Raw genomic sequence first — 19,432 nt, forward strand, 5'->3', positions numbered from 1 at the left:
GGGCGGGCGCATCCTGCACATAGCAGAGGTGCGCCATTAGTCGCATCCTGGGACCAGTTTCATGGTATCTCCCCTCATCACCCAGGCTAACTTGATCCAGTGGCATAGAGAGCACGGTACCCACGTCTGGGCACACCCATCCCACTTAGGGTGCCAAAAGAAAAAAGAAAAGATGATGGACGGACTGTTGAACAAATCAAACATTCACCCTCAGTCACAGATCTTGGTTTAATTCATCATTATTTTGCTCACCACACCACCCCAGTTTGGACCCAGCCATATGAAAATCAGTCTAGACTTAGCGCCCAATGGCAACAGTCCAGCCCGAACTGCTGGAAAGGGTATGCCCAGATGTGGGTCCAGTGCTCAATGTGCCAGTGGATTCAAGATAGCCTGGCTGATGAGGGGTGACACCCTGAAACTGGTCCCATGATACTTGTTTCCGGGTCCAGGGAGGGCCTGGCCGTTCGGGCTGGACTGTGCTTTAAATGAGGACCAGTTGTGTTACATACAGACACATCAATTTTGTTAGGCACAGGGAGATTAAGTGGTTTGCCCAGAATCACTGGATGTTGAGCGTCCCTGCAGAGACTCGAACCCGATTCCCCAGCTTCGAGGTCAATTGTTCTAGTGGTTAGGCAGCATCCTCTAGGATACACCACTAGGAACCATGGTTCACTAGTTGACTTAACTGTTCCATGCCTTGGGTGATTATTCTGCTGCCACTGTTGCTTTAACAGTAAGAAAATGTGTGGTGTTACAGGAGCCTCTGTGCCAAGAAGTACCTCACCACAGTGTGACCTGACCCTTGTACACCCCACCCACACGGTGACTCCCACCCTTCACCTCAACTTGTGCCAAGGACCCAGCTGACCCAAGGCTGTAACCTTCTGGACCTCAACAGCTGGGAGGGGCTTCAACGATCACTACTGAGGCTGGGGAGAAACAGCAACAGCCAGACAATCCTTTGACTGCGGCTGCCTGAGCAGACGTGACCTAGAGAAAGGCATGGCAGGGGACCACTGGCTCGTGTTCATTCCTGGAACCAGTTGAGCAGAGAAGCTAGCAAGAAGGGCGGCTTACCAGTACTTATGGTTGAAGAACTTTACAGCAACTAAGAAACTGGGTACTATTAAGAGTTATGGGGGAAAAACTGCACCTGGACTAATACTTGCTGTATTGTGTCCTTTGGGGGAGGAGATATCTACCTTAGTCACAGGGGTGTCTGGGGCCATGCGGGAGAGGTACTAACAGACTCTAGTGCCAGAACATTTATTTGAATCTGGAATGTATCTTTAAGTGGTGTTTTGCCCTAGTGTTTTCCAAACATACTTTCTGTTTTTTAAAGTAAAGTACAGGTTTTGACAATCCTTCAGCTAATAATAACATGTACACTGCGGATATGAAAAACCAATAAATATATACTTTTTTAAAGGATGTGTGTACAAAGAGTGCTTGGGTCGAGCACCCCTATGATCCTGCTCTGAGAAGACTCCGACTGCTCGCCATCACTACCAATAACAGTCAAGTGCTGAAGGGGTTGTACTTGTGCCAGTTAGCAGAGCCATGGTTGGATGGATCCCAAGGCATCAGAGGCAAACAAATTTATGTTCCATGGTTAACGACAGGAGCCACTGCCTGCCCTGTGCTCCAGCACCCCGAAAGTGGTCTGACAATTGCCTTTTGCCCACAGCCATGCCCACCCATGGTTGCCATCTCAGTTGGTTGCTGTGCTTTGATCGATTGGTTGTGAACGGTGATATTTTCCTTTACCTGTTCTTCAGGTGCTGGATGCTGCCGAGACATTTCAGGCGCCCATTCACCATGATGGCCAGCCGGGTGCAGAGTGCTTCACATTCCTCCATGCTGAGGAGACAGAAATTATACACATCTCATTGCCAATACGACGCACAAAGATCCATACTGCACCTGCAGTTTCTTGCATTCATCCACAAGCAAAGAGCAAACTGGTAAAACTGTACTGCTTCCTGCCAACACTTGAGGTGGGCCACAATGACGTGTTAACCATTGTGAAATTGATGACAGACTAGAACTCATCTGGGGGCAAACCATTTCTGCTCAACAAGTTCTCATTTCATAAGGTCTTTCCAAATTCACCATTTAAGTAATCACCAATAGGCCCAGGTTTTCACATCATAAACAAGTCTGTGCACATCAGATGAATAATAAGGCCACCGGATAGCTCCCTGGCATCAGGGACATCATTACCAGTCCTGGGTTTCTGTGAGTGGTACTGCTGGTTCTGTTCTGCTGAAGCAACCTGAATAAAGTTTCAAGGCCCTGATTTAGAATTCGGCAGATAGGCTGGTGGAGGACAGTACCTCCGCCATCTTGAGGGACCTCCACCTGCTAAATTTAGAGTTGTCCACTGGCCCTGTGGACAACTCTATACAATAAGACAGGCCTCCATCATGACAGTCAATGTAGGAAACGTTTGACAGACAGTACTGTGGCCCCCACACTGTGGGGGGGTTATCTCCCAGGGTGTGGGAGTCAATACTGGTTTTGTTTTCTGTCCTTTACCGCAAGGTTTTTCACTGCGGTGACAAAGGGAAAGAAAAGACTTTACATCGTCCACCATAAATAGGATGGATGGTGTAAATTGCTTCCTCCAATGATTTCTCCTCCCTCGGACTACAGAACAAGTACTGCGTTGACTGAGTCAACAGGGGCTACGTCAATAAAATGCATGAGGTCCGCCTGGCTCTAAATGAAGTGGTACGAGGGTCTGGTGAACTGGGTACTCTGTTACATTTGCGTTGGAATAACAAGTCCACCAAACTCTAATTCAGGCTCTAAATTACAATAGGTTAAAAGAAGGAAAAATAGCCCTGGAGGTCAGTATGCCCATTTACCGTTTTATCTGGTAATCTTGCTCAGTATTTACCTGGAATGGTTGTCTTAATGCTATACAAGAATGGAGAGGTGACAATGCTGCCAAATATATCCAACACATTTCAAGTTTGCTAGCTGGATTTCAAACGCTGCTGCTTCTGTAACGTTTCACCTATTTTTGTATTTGAAATATTTTTAGATTGCAGGATGGGTTTGTTGTGTGTCCACAATGTGGTGCCTGAGGACATGGACACTGTAAAGTGACAAAGCAGGCCTTAAATGCCTTCTCCCCTCGCCCCATGCTGGGTAACCCCCCGATTTAAGTCGCATTTCATGCTGTAGAAAGCATATGCATTAGTACAGCCAATAAGTCTACATTTTGACACTTTTTGGTTGTTTTCCGTCTCGAGTGTTAGCACCTCTAGGGAATTAAGGCTCCCTTTTCTTTCCTTTCTGTTATGTCTTAAGAGTGTTAGGTAGCTGCAAAAATCCATCCACACTGCCCAACTTTTTAAAAGTTGCTAACCTCAAATCCGCTTTTAAAAATCAAACACTAATTTGTTGCTAATTCTGGAAGCTTTTATAAAAAATGGAGCCCTCAAGAGGACTGAAAATGGAGAGAGTTGAGGGTTTGATATAGACAAGTACCGCAATAACGGGTGGGTGTCCCTAACATGCTATGCAGAGGGTTAGCTTTCTTAAGGATGCTGTGTAGTTAGAAAAAGCACTCACGGGCCACTCCCCCTAGGATGCAGTACATCTTTTGGCTTATTGTCCCGAGGGTGCCATGCAAGATATGGGTTCCTATAACTAGGTTATAGTGCTGTGTGATGGTTAGTGTCTGTAGTTTGCAGTTTGGTTGTTAATAATCCCTAGGGACTAATGCAGCCTGGTGGGTTGGTTCCCTTATGGGCAGTGTAGTGGGTTAGTATTATTAGGATACAGATTCGTGTGATATGTTAGACTTACTGTGCTGCACTGCAGGGTAATTAAAGCACCAAAAATGTAGTGCAGTGTCGGGATACTAAGTTGCCTTGCAGAGCGTTGGGTTATTATCGCTGGGATGCAATGTAGTGAGGTATAGTTTGTTTTAGGGTGCAGGGCAGCATATTTGGATTTTGTTCTTAGGATGCAGGGCATTGTAGAACATTAGGGGTCCTAGGTGGAAAGGCAGTGTGGCAAAAACTAAGCACAGACCACCATTACAAAAACGACCAATGTACAAGGTACAGAGCCAATGAAATGCCAAGAATGCATACCTTAATTGGGCAATAATCAACTATGATGTTTGCAAGTTACGAATGATTATTTGCTAGATTAGGAAGTGAGGTTCTCACTGACCTGTGGGATGTAAGCACTACGGAGCGCCCAGTTTTGATGATGTCAAGGATCAGATTCCAGAGGAAACGCCGGGCTTTGGGGTCCATGCCAGTAGTTGGTTCATCCTTAAAAATAATAGTAAAAATGATTACCAATAGAATACAAGACTATAAGTGAAGGAGGAGACATGGCCTCTATATATGTTGCAAGACAGTGGTATGTCACCATCCCACTGTATTTGCTACGCCGGTACTCAGAAATGGGTATCTCCCAACCAGGATAGTGAGCATTGGTTACCTTCCAGAGGCTTATTTACCACAGCACTAAGGGGCTTACCTCTCTCAAACTGGGGGCTGTGTATATTTGGGGATGATCAAAATTTCTGGACAACAATCTTCTTGGGTGAGGCTCTTAAAAATGGCGTGGGCGGACTCTGAGCATAGTCCTGTAACCTGCACACCATCAGTTGATCCAAATTAAAGCCCAGGGCTCCCACTAGCAGCAAAGTACAATCTGATGAGCAAGCACAACATAGTTGAGGGCTTGAAAGCTAGCAGTCTGCCTCTTCCCTTTGGGAGTTGTATCCGCATTTGTGGGTGTTCTGTGGGAGAAAAAGACGTATGAGGAGCCTACAGAAGGGGAGTCTAAAGTAGGAGTGAATCCATGTCTGATTTTCAGGATATCTGCAGAAGATTAATTAATATATAACTAGGCGAAATGAGAAACATTTACATAATCAGAGTTTATCTTGGAAACCCAACATGCATCCATCCATTATGTAACTGTATGACACTGAACCAGGAAATGATGGCTAGCGTGAAAGGTACTTTCTTACAACTCTAGATTACGCGACTCACACTGTTGAGCACTTGAAGCCAGAAAATCCCCTGTAAATGACGAGGTTCAGAAGCAAATGATGGTCTTGAGAAACAAGAAAGAATGGCCAGAAGGAGGATGGGATTTTGTGGCGTTTGAGAAAACAAGAGCCCTGTCACAGGGTCCTTTACCCACAAATGATAACATGAATGAGCTGCTTCCTCTGAAAATCAGTGCTCAAGGTTTTTATGCACACACTCTCTCACTGTCTTTTTGTAGATTCGCCGCTTAATCCATTTTAAGCTAACCATGACGGATGACTGTGACAAAAAGGCCGTGAAGTCCTGGTAATTTAAAATTATGAGAAGCAGACAAAAGAAAGTGAAGCAGAACCTCACACTCTTCACGGGGCAGAAATGAGGTGGTCTTAGGTGCTTCTGCCCTAAACCCTTACCAGGAAGATGAAGGATGGGTACCCAATCAGTGCTATCGCTGTGGAGAGCTTCCTCTTGTTCCCTCCACTGTAGGTACCGGCTGGCTTGTCGGCGTATTTGGTCAGTTCCAGCTTCTCCATCGCCCATTTCACAACCTATAGAAAGGCAGAAGACATCACTGTCTCACTTAACAGGGATGACCCTCTCAATCGACCTTCTGGTTGAGGTTATTTTATTTTTTATTGCTCACGGCTAATGGGACACAACTTGAAAAATTAAAATCAATGTTCCAAACCAAGAACTAAATCAATGTTGTTGCTAGAGGACTTTATAGCATGCTCCATTTGTACTCAAAGGTGATGTAATGATGCAACAAATTGTGTGATGCACGCCCAGCAATTGTTTGACAATGTCAAAAAATTGTCCAATTACTACACTCTGAAGAGTTCATTTATGTTCAGTATTTAATTTCTTATAACAAAAATATGTTGTTCGTCAGTATTAATTCGGCTACATGCAAATTACATTGACCTCATACATCTGTATTGAGAGGCAATAGAGCTCCTATTATCAGAGGGGTGTCTCAACTCAAACCTTCCATCAGTTGTAACTCACCGTGTGTACGTCCAAGTCTCACTTCACCACAGGTCAGTGCACTCTAGGGAAAGGGCATGTAATTAGAATTATTAGTGGCCTGACGACTTGCACGCCACCAGGAGCCCGGCACAAAACGTGTGCCTACGTACCACGCGAGCACCAACAGCAGTCCATTACAAAAAATAAATCCCACACAGGCCTTTTAAAAGTGCGTGGAGCCTGATATGAGGTAGTATCCACCCATGTTGAGTCATGTTATGGCATTTGCCTGAATAAATGAACTCCCTCAAAGACTCACCCTTTCTTCATCCTTCCATGGAATCCCACGTAGGCGGGTGTAGAGCTCCAGGTGCTCCTGGGCGGTGAGCTCATCAAACAAAGCATCAAACTGAGGGCAGTAGCCAATACTCTGCTGCACCTGCAGGAGCTCCTTCAAGATGCTAAGAAAGAACAGGAGAATTAACTGAACGCCAACCCACTGTGCACCACTAACTGTTCATTGTTTGATTGGTCAATTAATCTAGCTCGCCGCAAAAGATCTAGCTATATTCTTCATTATCTTAGCTTACAAACCATCACGTTCCTGACGTACAACAAATCACCCACTTAATATAATACTCTTCTAGTAATCTACACTTCTGACTGATCAATAGTCAGATTCAAATTGCTACATGTGATCCAACCAGGTACAAAAACACCCTTCTACTTTATTTCCATAGATGCCAAAACAGCTCCTTCCTTATGAGCATCATCATACTCCGTTCTGATTATGGAAAGGTTTCCCCATCTCCCAGCACTTCCTGTGTCCTTCAATCCATTCACCTCCAGAATCCTACACCTCGGTCTTTCAAATCAATCACCGTCCGACGTTCTAATTTCACCACCCCAATTTGATGAAATACTTCATTCTCATGTCCTTCAAGCTTCCTTCATTAAACCCCACACACTCTTCTTATGAGACACCCCCTTATGAGACATTCTTCTTTCAATGTACACTTACTCTAATCTGCTCTCTACCCCTCCATGTAGCAATACAATCAAACAAGTGCTTATCAAGACAGTTTCATGTGAATTTTTTTTTTTTTAAATGACTGACGGCAGGAACAGCACTAACATGCCAAAGGGCATGCCATGTCACACTGAATGTACTGTGGCAGTGAGAAGTCAACCAGCTCTCTGAACACACCAGTAGTGGCTGACTTGTTCATTTCAAGAGTTGTGTTTGGAATCCGTACAACTGTCAAGAAAGGGCATCCTGGCACCAAGGAATGCCATTTACGGACCTAGAATCAAAGAAAGAGGAACTACAGTACGAAAAACCTAGTTTTACGTTTCTTTCCGAATTATAAATGAAATACTGTCATTCTGAGCTCCCGCGGAAAGGAGTCCCAAGATTCTGCAGCCAGGCGATAGAAAGAACGCCCATCAAGACAGCTGCAAAGAAATCTTACTCTATTACTCAAGTTGGCATTGGAGGAGCGAAGGGCTCGCACTGGTTAATAAGGAAATGTTTTTTCTGTTATATAGATAGGTCTTGAGTTGCAAGCCTTTTATGAATTATGCAGAGGATCTGAAAATAGGTCGTTTGCCCACCGTAAGCCAACATTAGCAAGAAAAAGATTGCCAATGGAATAAGGTGAGACACAGGTGGGCTGCAGCATTTTGCACAACCTGAAGGGAATGAAGTCGACATTGTCAGTTTTCTTCGACGATGCAGGAAGGAGAGGAATGATTTTGCTAGGTGCTTTTAGTAGCACAAAGTATCTTGCTACTACATGATTAACCTGGTTCTCAAAGGTTAGGATATGATGAAAATTCACACCCAAATTTCTAGCAGTAGAGACAGAAATAGAGATATTTTCAAGATCCAAAACCCTCCAGTTGGGTGACCATGTGGACGTCTGTTTAACAAACAGCAGGCCTTTTGTCTTTCTCTGTTAAACCTAAGACAGATTTAACTTATCCATTTGGCCACAGTCTTCATGCAGTCACAGAACCTGCCCTGCGTCAAGGTGGAATCATTAGAGAAATTAACAATGACCTGAGTGTTGTATACATAGGACACAGCCTGAAAACCAAATGACTGATCTAGATTAACAAGTGGGGTTAAACAGATATCAATCGGACGGGGGCTGCTAGAAGAGTCCTGAGGCACCCAAGAGAACAGAATGCGGATCTGGAATAAAAGTGGGCAAGAGGACATCTAAGGTGCAATCGGAGAGGAAAAACTGAAACCAGTCTAGTGCTTTGCATTTCATTCCAATACAACCCAGACACGAAATTAAAGTTGTGTGGGAGATAAAGTCCAATGCAGCAGACATATCAAGTGGCGGGGGGGGGGGGGGGAAATCAGGACTCTCCCCCTTTTTCAAGAACATGTCTTAAATTTTCAGACACTTGAAGCAGGGCAGTCTCTGTGTACAATAAGGGTGAAACCCCGATTGGGAATCATGCAGTATCTTTTTTTGTCTCTGGGTATTGAGAGAGATTTGCTTACATCATGCTCTAAGATGAGGGGAAAGGCACATGAGCGATGGGGGATCATTTTTAAGGATTAGAGGTGTCGGCTGTGGGCTTTTATCAAAGTAGTCTACTAGTGGTTAACTTTTTTGTTATAAAGATCAAGAGTATCAGGATGCAGGAGGTTTGCCATGAAAAGAGTGTCAAGCCTAAAGAAGAGTTATAGCATCGAGAGCGGACTTAATCCAGGTGTTAAGTTTAGTGGCAGCAATAGATATGCCAATGAAAGAGGATAGTGGGGTGTTCCTTAGTCAAGATCAAGACTGAAAGTGATGATTTTAGAGATGTTGTGTGGGTTGTTAAAGGAATATGTAGATTTTTGAAGCAGAGCATTTAGGATTCGTAAATATGAATAGAATTTCAAAATGATTTATCCATGCGAGAGGGAGAGGAGGACACAACTGAAATGGATTGTGGACTTGAGAAAACCGGGTGAAAGAGGCGACCAGCTTAGTGTGTGGCATTAAGGATTTCAGTCAAGTTGAAAGATTCAGTATTCGGTTTGTCTTCAAAATTTAAATAATGGTCGCCCAATAAGGTGAAGTATTATAAAATGAACAGGAGGAGAATGTTTAAAACATTTTTTTTTATAGAAAACCATTCTTAGTACAGGGGGATGATATACTAAGCATCTTGAGAACTGAATGCAAGGTTAATTTTGATTAAAAAAGACCACTTTCCATATCTTGTATAGTTAGTAATACATCAGTGTCTTTAAAAAAAGACTCACATTTTTTTTACATTTCATATTCGTAATGGTTTACCCATGTTTGAAATCACCCCATTGCATAGTATATTTACTTCTTCCCCATTGTAGTAAGTACCATCACCCCCGGACCTGTAAGACTGTACCAATAGGTTGGTTTTGAAAATATGGGCAACAGACTGCAAGGTTAACACAACATTGTCCTCTCAGAAGCCAACTCCTGTCATTAGCATTCAGCCCCATTCACCTACCAAGAAACCATCTAACATCCTTCTAAATACTAGCACCTTTATACACCCTCCACAGACGTCATGCTTCTTTATGAACACTCAACTCTTCTCCAAAACACAATACCAAAACCCTTTCTTTCTCCTTATCAAATGACAAATATCTCACTCATTGCATGTGGTTCTTCCATCTAATTCCTACTGTAACTACTTTTCATGTCTCCTATAGACATGCAGAGGTGGACTTACCTATGTCCATTGATGAAGGCTTCCCCTCCTGTGGTGCTCTCATCACCTGTGAGCATCTTGAAGCTGGTGGTTTTCCCGGCTCCATTTACCCCGAGCAACCCAAAACATTCCCCAGGACGCACCCCTGCGCAGAGACGATCCACGGCCAGAATACGGCCCATCTTGCGAGATTTGTAGACCTTTGACAAGAACAGAACAAGGATCCATTAAATCTGATCTGACTTGACATGGATTTTCATCATAAAGTTTACTTTTCCCTGTTGTTTTTTTAACATTTGCTGTAAGCTTCTTATTGTTTTGGGATTGTTTATGGTCCCTGAAATCCGACGTAAGTTTATACACGGAGAGCTAACAGTATAACCCAAACATGGTGTACAGCAAACAATGGCTATACCTTCAAGCAGAATTATCAAACTAAACTGCAGGGAAAAAAGACTTAACAGGGCAACAAGAAAAACCTCAACTAGATCCCCTGGAACCAACAGAAAGACTATGGCCTTCTGTAAATTGTTTTACTTTTCCCTGGTACTACAAAGTAAGAACTTAGGGTCTGATGTAAGAATATCTGTACCAAATTCTTCCCAGTATTTTAGTGGTAAGTTAACATTATTAAGAACTGACCTATGCAGTAACAGGTTGGTTCTTAAAAATCTAAATCTTAGTGGGTCGCAAGTGGGGCATAATAGGTCGAGGAAAGGATTCGCCATGGTGATATTTGCAGTCGGTAGAGAATAGAGTTGGAATTTATGGGTGGTTCTTGTGACGGTAGGACTCATTGAAGAGGAGTGAATTAAAGGTCTTTTTTTGAAGAATAGGTAACGTTTAAGTTGGGAGAGGATTTGGTTTTGCAGCGAGAGACGCCAACTTTAGAAACCCAGGTTTGAGTTGCAGCGATGCCTCAACATCCTGTGATTCTGGGCACATACCATTATAGATTATCATTCAGTATTTATATATACACATACATATATATATATATATATACACACACATATATATATATATATACACACACACACACACACACACACACACACACACACACACACACACACACACACATATATATGCATACATACATACACACACCTTACATTTTCTCACATTTTAACTATATCCCATATAACCACTCTGCAACCCCTAGTAACGTCCCTCCACATCATATATCAAATTAGCGTAATCGCTATGAGGCGACCAGCAGAGCCTTATGTAGGACCACAGTGCACGTATTATATACAGTCTCCAGCCCTCTAAAAAAGGGCCCTCTCGATCTAACCAAAAACAACAATGGTGGGACCATAGCAGGGAGGAGCCATACAGTCTACCTCATACATATAGCTTTTACTGTACATCTTCCCACTCAACCGTGGTCAAATCAGCAACTTACTACTCTTTCAGTTGCAGTATCGAATTGCCTATCCCATATCCTACTCCCAGACATCACAGTCCTTCATAATAGTTCCAATATCTTTTCCTACCATGGATTTTTATCTTTTATAGACATTTCTATTCTTGCTATTCAACATCACTTAGTCCATGGCCTGCCTCTTCGTGTTAATTTCTGTGGTCACTATTTGCCTTTATACAATTTCTGTTGAGAAATGCAGCTACCATCTCATGGTAAGAGATCGCAGAACACATGAAGTTTACCATTCATGCTGAACCTAAGTCACGCAGGATATAGCATAGCATATTTAACATTCATATTTTGCAATCTTTTCTTTACCGCCAATAATTTCCGTTGCGCTTCCTGTACTGCTTGGGCATGCAACATATATTTTGCAATTTTGGTCCCTGCATAGGGTAGCTCTTCCTTGTCCCTCGCTATTGTCAGTATTTCATCCTGGTCTCTACAGTTAAAGAGCTTTGCTAGGATAGGTTGTGGTGGTGCACTAGGTATTTGCCTGGGACCCAATGTCATAAAACTCCCCCTCTCCATCACAAACATGTGTGATAAAGATTGGCAGCTAAATCTTTACTCCAACATTCTCCAATATTCTTGTGACATGGCAGTTGATTCTAGAATTCCAGTTATGCACACATTTCACCTGCCGTGGCATGTTTCCAGGTCTTTGCTCAAAGTTAATTCTTTGCAGCTCTGCTCCCATGTCCTTCTGTTTTTAGCGACATTCAGCATGTCATCTTCTCTTTCACAGATACAGCACTCCACCACATCTGTACACATCGCATGCCCATCGAGTCTCTCTTCCATGTCATCTAGTCTCTGTGTCAGCAAGTTGATCTTATGGTCTATTGTTGGCAGGCTAATGTTTATCTCAAGTGGCAGCACACTCGCTCCTACGTCTATTTTTGTGTTCTTCGGTCCCTCTGCCAATGTAGCATCTGAGTCAGTCACTTGTTTCTGCATTCACAGCATTTTTTGCTTCAAAGCCCAGCTTGCCTTGCTTTGAATCGCCTTTCCCCTTGTTCAATAATAGCGAGTTCACTTATGCACTTTCTACTATCCTTTATTAATTTCCAGGGCTTGCGGTGTGACTTCATTTCACTCACTGGTATCTTGTCAGCGAACTGCTTGTGTCATTCAGCAAGAGGGCCACACACTTCAGTCATCAAATCATTAACCTGCATGCCAACAGGCAGCACCAACCGGCTCCACAGTGAGCTTGTCACACCTCCATAAGTGACAGAACTGAGATGCATAAAGGTGCCACCCATACATCCGGACATCTGTTTAACAAAGTATTCAGAGAGCTTAGGTCTTTCAAAAGAAAATAACCACAAATTGCATGAAATACAGAGCTTTCTCCTTACCCAGCCATTACCAAGAGACAACCTACTGTAGAAACCCAAGGTGGAAAGAAAATATGTACCCAAAATCTGCCACACCGAAATGAAATACATCAAAAAGGTGAATGTCTGAATCTTCAATTGTTAAAAATAACAGTATAAGATTGCTCAAAGGCAGGCTCTCAGACCTAGGATTCCTTCTGGATGACATGCAGTAACCAATCTGAGATATAGTGGTCTTCAAGTGGAGATAAATCCTAAGCTTAGACACATGATGGGATGCACTGCAGATCAAGCAATGACAACATAAATATCCACTGCCAGAGGGGTGCATTTCCTCTACTTGAGTTACTGTGTCAAGGGACCCGACTGTTGCTATTCCTTTGGATTTAGGGGTGCTCCTCCCACCACCCGCTCAACAACTCACCGGGACTACATGAGACTTTCTGCTTTTCCCAAAGTTCAGAAAAATACAAACTATGCTTCTCTGCCGGCTTACAGCCAGCTGTTCATTCAGGGATTTTGCTAGCATCAACCCTTCAATTACAGGAAGAAGGCTTTATGTAAACCAACTAGTTGCTCTTTTGCCACCTAGGGTTCCTTTTGCTTCTTTCTCTGATCTATTCTACATGTCATTAGTTACAGATACCAATTAGACCTGCTTTATGCAGGACATTTTCCCATCCAAGTACTATCTTTACTTTAATTTCCCTGTCTTACAAGTTGATTTGTTACTCCGCTCTCACCCCACCCCTATACACCTACAACTTTTCACTATGATCATCTCATGCCAGATAGAGGGCTTTTTTTATCACTTGTCACTCAGTTTGCAGTGCCTACACATGTGATGTGCTAAGGTCACAAGTCTCCACAGACACACTGCTAGGAATTACCGTAAGGTACAAAATCATATCATGTATTCACAGCCTTGAGAAAGCCCCAGGCAATCAACTATTCAGGGCTACGCATGCCTTGGCTACTGCATACGTTTTATGTGCAAATGTAATGGATTTCTCTGGAATTACGAGGCATTCCGATATTTCCTCAGAATCTTCTGACACCGCACCATTACCATCCACTATCGGACTTTCAATGTAATTCCGTCCTCTATCCGCTCTCACCTTCCAGGCTAGCAACTTGCCACTACTTTCTCCAGACTCAACATAAGCAAGTTTGCTAGCATGCCATCTTGCCCTCTCTACTCTTAATGACCTGAACAACTCTGCCCGTTTTCTTACCAACCTCTAACTACTTCAGCGCCAGCTTCTGAAGGCAAAACGAGGAGTACCCTTGTCATAGCTTCTTACTCCTCTTCAAAGCCCCTGTCCTCTTCTCGTAATGTTCTCGACCTAATAACGCCTTTATTTAACAAGAATCCACGGGCCACTACCTCATAGGAATCCCAGACTATCCTCATGGAAGCTGAGCCCCAATTAACACTGATATAACGCCTACTCTGGTCCTTTAATGCATGTATTAGATCCAGGTCTGACAGCAGCTCTCTGTCCATTGTCCACCTAGAGATAATCTGCACTTTGTGGAAACCGATCTCTAACAAAACTGCAGCATGATGGGAGCGGCGAACCCAAACATGCTGCATCACTTCAACATTGATAGGTAATGAATTATCAATTAAAAAGTAGTGAATCCTACTAGAGCTCCGGTACATACTACTATACAAAGTGTACCTCTCCTTGCCCCAGCCATTTTCCGCCACACATCACACCGAGTGAAGACTATCATCAGATTCTTTTAAAATGTCCTCATCTTAGTGTGTCTGCTGGTCGGCTCCATGATGATCTATCCAACACTTCCTCCAAACATACATTAAAATCACCTCCGAGCAATATGGAAGATCGGAAGCCCAAGAACTTTTCACCCATATCCCACAGAGGAAGAACATTATCACAATTTTGGCCATAATAGCTCCCACAAGTAAACTTATCCAGCACAAAGGTCATACGCCCTAACACCCTCCTACCTGAGCTGTCCGTTTTGAAGTCTACGAAATTTACCCCAGCATTTTTTCTAATAATAAGCGCTACACCTTTGGTGGAAAGAGACTGCTTTAAACAACCGACCTGATGAACCCATGATAGACCACTAAAAAACCCTTTACGCTCCCTTACCGAAAGATGAATATCCTGCAGGGATATATAATGTGAGCCTGGCAATCCTTCAAGTACTGACAGATTAAGCTCTGTTTTTTTCTGCCAAGGAAGGCCGTTAACATTCCATGACAAAATCAACCCGTGCCCATTCTATACAAGCCACCACAGACTCGCCTGCTGCGTGACAGCCTGTTCTACTGATATACATATTGCGGCTATCCTTACAGATACCTAGGACTCCTAACACTCCTATATTTCCAAAGTGGCCATGAGGACAATTTTCACCATTTACCCTTTTTCGTCTTTTACCCTGTTCTAACCCTCTCTTAAACTCCTCCCTTTGAATCCTCTCCGGGGAACCCTCCCACTGTAAGTAACGGCATTCTGCTATGCCATTTTGAGGTCCACCTAGGAAGGAAAAAAAAAAAAGCTTCAGAAACAACTGTGCCAAAACCAACCCACCCATCAAAACAAGCTAAAAAGTAAGCTGTGGGAAATGGAAAAACAAAATCCAATACAGGAAAACAAATTTCTTCAACCCAAAAGGAAAAGAAAACACATATGGAAAAGGACTGCGCAGATAGAGCTTAGGACGGGGAAAAGCTCCGGGAGGAGTCTGCATCTTCTTGATGAGGTCTTCCACCTGCTCAATCCTCCCGACATTATGCATTTGATTGCCCCACATAACTTTGAGAATAGCCGGAAACCTAAGCTGGACTCTCGCTCCAAACTTCTGCATTTACCCCCCCCCCCCGCATCTTCTGCCCCAACTTCCACTGCCACTGCTCTGTGGCTCTAGATATGCCTGATCTAATAGTGTATATAAACCCTTCAACTCCCCTTCTTTAAATGCCGAGCCCAAAATGTGTTCCTTTATATTATACAATAAGAAGCTGACCAAAATCTTCCTATGATTACTTCACCCCACTAACCGTCTGAAGGAGTCCCTGTGGATCATTTGGATCTCTCTCTCCAGATCCACCTCTGGATTACCTTTCAGGACCCCCTCCATGCGGAGTTTAGTCACAAAGCCTTTCAGATCACTCCCCTCCAGCATCTCAAGAACAGTAAGGACCCGAAGATTGTTTCTCCTAAAGGGATTTTCTAGGCGTTCCAAGTCCTCTTGTAGGGTTCGGCTCTGTGATTTGACAGTCTTTAAATAATAAGAGTTTCTCATGATCTCTTGGTCCAGCCTCTTAACATCGATCTCAAGGCCCTTGGTCCTCTCGTAGAAGTCGTACAACTTCACCTTATGGGCATGCCCTACCTCCCGGATCTCTTTCCGATTAAGCTCTGATGTGGCAAAACCTTCTACATCTCTTGATGCAAACCCAGCAAGATTTGCTCAAGTATTGCTGGAGTACCAGGGCTTTCTGCTGGAGTCCCTGGAGGCGTCCTCAAATTCTCTAGTTCAGTCTGAGCCCGAACCTGAGCCCCAGGAAGCATACCATGCAGGTACGCCTGGTCCAGCTCTTCACCCTCGTCCCTACTTAGTGGCTGATAAGAGTTCACTGTGGGGACACCAAACACCATATCATCATCAAAAACTCTCCAAGCCAGGGGAATTAAATGCACATGACCATGTGGCTCTGATGGTGTTCCCACGGTTTCTTGCCAAAGTTGGCTTCTGGGAGCATCGACACAAGAAGCAACACTAGCTGTAGAAATCGTGAATCGGCTCCATCATCTATTCTCACACCAGCCTCTTTTGATCTTCCTTAGTTCCTGCCATTATCTTAAAAAACGAGCTAACAGACAGGGTAATCGGAGGGTTCGCAGAGGCAAAATCCAGAGATTGCAGCTTTCCAAAATAAGGTCTCGGACCTCACTCGGACTCTCCCCCTTCCACTACTCCCTTCCTCAGAAACAACAGCTTTTGAAGAGGATCTTCCACTGCTTACCCCTGTTGCTGATTTTGCAGACTCCACGTGGTAGGTGGGCAACCTTAACAGCAGTCTCTTTCCTCTACCACGGTTGCGAGCTGGAGATGGACCCCACAGTAACACAGGATCTCAGCAGGTACTCCCTCACACCACCACCCACTCCTACACTTACAGATATGGCATCCAAACCTTTCTAGGGGCTCTCCTACCTGGAATGCAATGACCCGTCTAGCCCGACCGCCACCCCCCCCACCCCCAGCATCCAGGGTCACATCATCCCCTCCCTTCTTGTAGCGAGCGGTCCAAGTGTAGGACGGGGGATTCACAGCTCCCCCTTTCCCTCTTGTAGCGCCGGCAGCACCAGCCTGCCCAGCAATCCAGCCCCAATACCTTGTGCTGCCTCTTTCTACGTTGGCACTGGGCATTACCGCAGACAGTGCACTCCGTTGTCAACGCAGCTCCTCTGCCGCACAGCACCATCGGGATGGAGGACATCATGGTGGCATGTATTGCCCTCTCCTACCTGTAGCTGCTCCAAAATATTTACATTTCCCGCTGTTCACCGGGCCATCATAGCCCGTGATCCAGAGAAAACATTGGGTCTCCTGAGGTAAGACAGTAACAAATTCGCAGAGCCTCTCAGGAACTAGCCCGTGACCGGCGTTACGTGGCCACCCTGTTCCCTCTCCCCATTCTGACCTCCCGAGAATATGAAATTGTAAGTGAATTCACAGTATATATGGACAGTCATTTAAGTTTTGTCCAGGTTTCAAATCCCTTCCACCACTTTATACTGGGAGTATTAAATTGTGAGTGAATTCACAGTATAAAGTAGTGGAAGCAATTTAAAACATGGACAAAATCTAAATGATTGGTTCACTGTGAGAAATGTTTCAATTTTTGATTCCCATTTACCTTTTCTCAAGGCTGTAAGTTCCTTTACATGCTAGTTCATGATCAAGGCATGTTGTAGTTTAATTACTGCACTTATTTGTAGCTTTTGGGTCATGTACTGATCCATTCTAAAGCTAAATGTTTTTGCTTCACTGAACAGTGAAGATTTAGGTAGTCAACTAGGGTTGGAGGAACAGGAGTAATGCCGTTGCAAAGCCTGTGGTCTCCCACCCCATTTAGAGGTTGGACCAGATGACTGTTCATCAGTGGAGCCTTCACCAGCTCTGCTCGCATAACATCTGCAGAAGCAGTCCATTTGCCTTAGGGTCGCCTCCCTTCATGCATAAGAAAGCCTGTCATTTAGGTTGGGCCACCTGAAGCAAGGCAAGGTGCACCTGGGCAGGGAAAATCATCAATGGCACCCAAGCAAAGGGAGAAAGCTCCCTGTTCATCAGGTCCATTGAACTGTTGGTTTGTAGAAAACAAACTTTGCTTTTGGGGGTGTCTGTGCAAAGTAAAAATAATCCAGCTGACCCTCAAGACACGGCAGCCAGCTGGCATTTCAGATTTACAAAAGTGCTTCCACCACAACAGCAGTAGTACTTTTGGCAACATGATCCATGCCGACACAGTGGTGAGAATCTTCAAATATGGTTTGTGGCCCTCGAAAGACCTACTAAGTAAATCTAATTGTCATCAGTTATAATCCTAACAACACATATAGAATATGGCAAGAAATGCAAGAAAGGGACTACACATTGTTAACAAGAACAAATGGTAACACAGATTGTTCAGTAACCCTGCAAACTAATACAGCTTTATCAAACAGGAAAGGTCCTATGTTCTTCCTGTGGGTGTGAATTTCCACAGAAGACTCAAAGCACTTCAGAGACAGAGATACTACCAGAGCTACTGTGGCTATTGTATCCAAAAAGACACCATGGACGATTGTACAAAAAGTTGCAGGAAGGTCTAGCATGACTAAATTGACTAAAAAGACAAGGGGGATTATTACAGTTTATTTAGGGATCTGAAGCCATCCTTGAGTAGTACATGGTGGGTGAGAATTCTATGCCTCTCAAAGTAGGGCAGTAGATCTTGAAGTACAGTAGTGTCAACTTTGTAAACTTTAATATGCATAGATATGGAAATGATGACTGGTACCCTGTAATTACCCTTATTTGGCGAGAAAAGGCTTTTAACAGAGTAAGAAACATTTCCTCAATCCATTAACACACACATTTTCACCATCTTTCACTGAAGCCATTAGATGTTTGTATTACACTCTGGTTGCATCTGGTTTAATAAAGTCTCAGCCACATTTCTGTATGAGAGAGAGGCACTCGCTAGTAGTATGAAACATACAGATATATAATGGTTAAGGTGACTATCTTAAGGAAAGGTAGGGCTTGGGTAGTGAGAAATACGGGTGCTCTTTGAAGAGGCAGTAATTCATAAAAAGATGACAATGAATCAGATGTCTGCTGTTGAAGTGGAATGTTGTATCTGCACCTTTGGTGACATGCCACCTGATCCGGTATGTACTATATAACTTATCAATAAATTGGTGTAGTTATTTGAGACATATATGGTATGTCGACTGAAAATGAAATCTAGGCTACAAGCTCTCATTCAGGCTATCATCTCAATGTTTGAAAGATGAACATACAGTGGTTGGACTGCGTTCTGCACTTTCATGAATATTGTAATTTCTAGACACTATGCATGAATTAATCCCAGATGCTTGTAATTACTCCAGGGCACATACCATTCTATAATTCTTTTCATCACGGTCACATTTTAGACAGGGACCAATCATATGCAAGCCAGTCTTAGTCGTGCTCGAAAAGTGGCCTTGTAGTCTGATCTCAAAGGTCATATTCCCGCTGCCCAGGAACAAAAGCAACCCCAGACCTGTTTTTCAGCCTGGTCAGGCTACATCAGCAAGGTGCATGTGCGTTCTATGGTGCAGCTCGCTGCAGTACCTACTTTTGGGCACTCCTTTCCGGTTATAACTAAAATAAAAACAATTGTAAAGAGGAAATGCATGAAATCTGTAAGTGCCCAATAC

General features: G+C 43.7%; 1 protein-coding gene across 1 annotated transcript in view; it reads right to left on the reverse strand.

The window, feature by feature from the left end:
- Window positions 1-19,432, reverse strand: part of ABCA2 (ATP binding cassette subfamily A member 2) — a 569,797-nt gene that overhangs the window by 22,463 nt on the left and 527,902 nt on the right. Inside the window, exons 41-45 of the mRNA XM_085611149.1 lie at window positions 9,726-9,904; window positions 6,322-6,463; window positions 5,447-5,581; window positions 4,198-4,301; window positions 1,774-1,866 (exon numbers count right to left, since the gene is read on the reverse strand). Coding sequence (XP_085467275.1) covers window positions 1,774-1,866; window positions 4,198-4,301; window positions 5,447-5,581; window positions 6,322-6,463; window positions 9,726-9,904 — 653 coding nt within the window. The remainder of the gene's footprint in view (window positions 1-1,773; window positions 1,867-4,197; window positions 4,302-5,446; window positions 5,582-6,321; window positions 6,464-9,725; window positions 9,905-19,432) is intronic.

The sequence above is a fragment of the Triturus cristatus genome, chromosome 1_2, assembly GCF_964204655.1.
Source record: "Triturus cristatus chromosome 1_2, aTriCri1.1, whole genome shotgun sequence".
In the NCBI taxonomy this organism is placed as follows: Eukaryota; Metazoa; Chordata; class Amphibia; order Caudata; family Salamandridae; genus Triturus; species Triturus cristatus.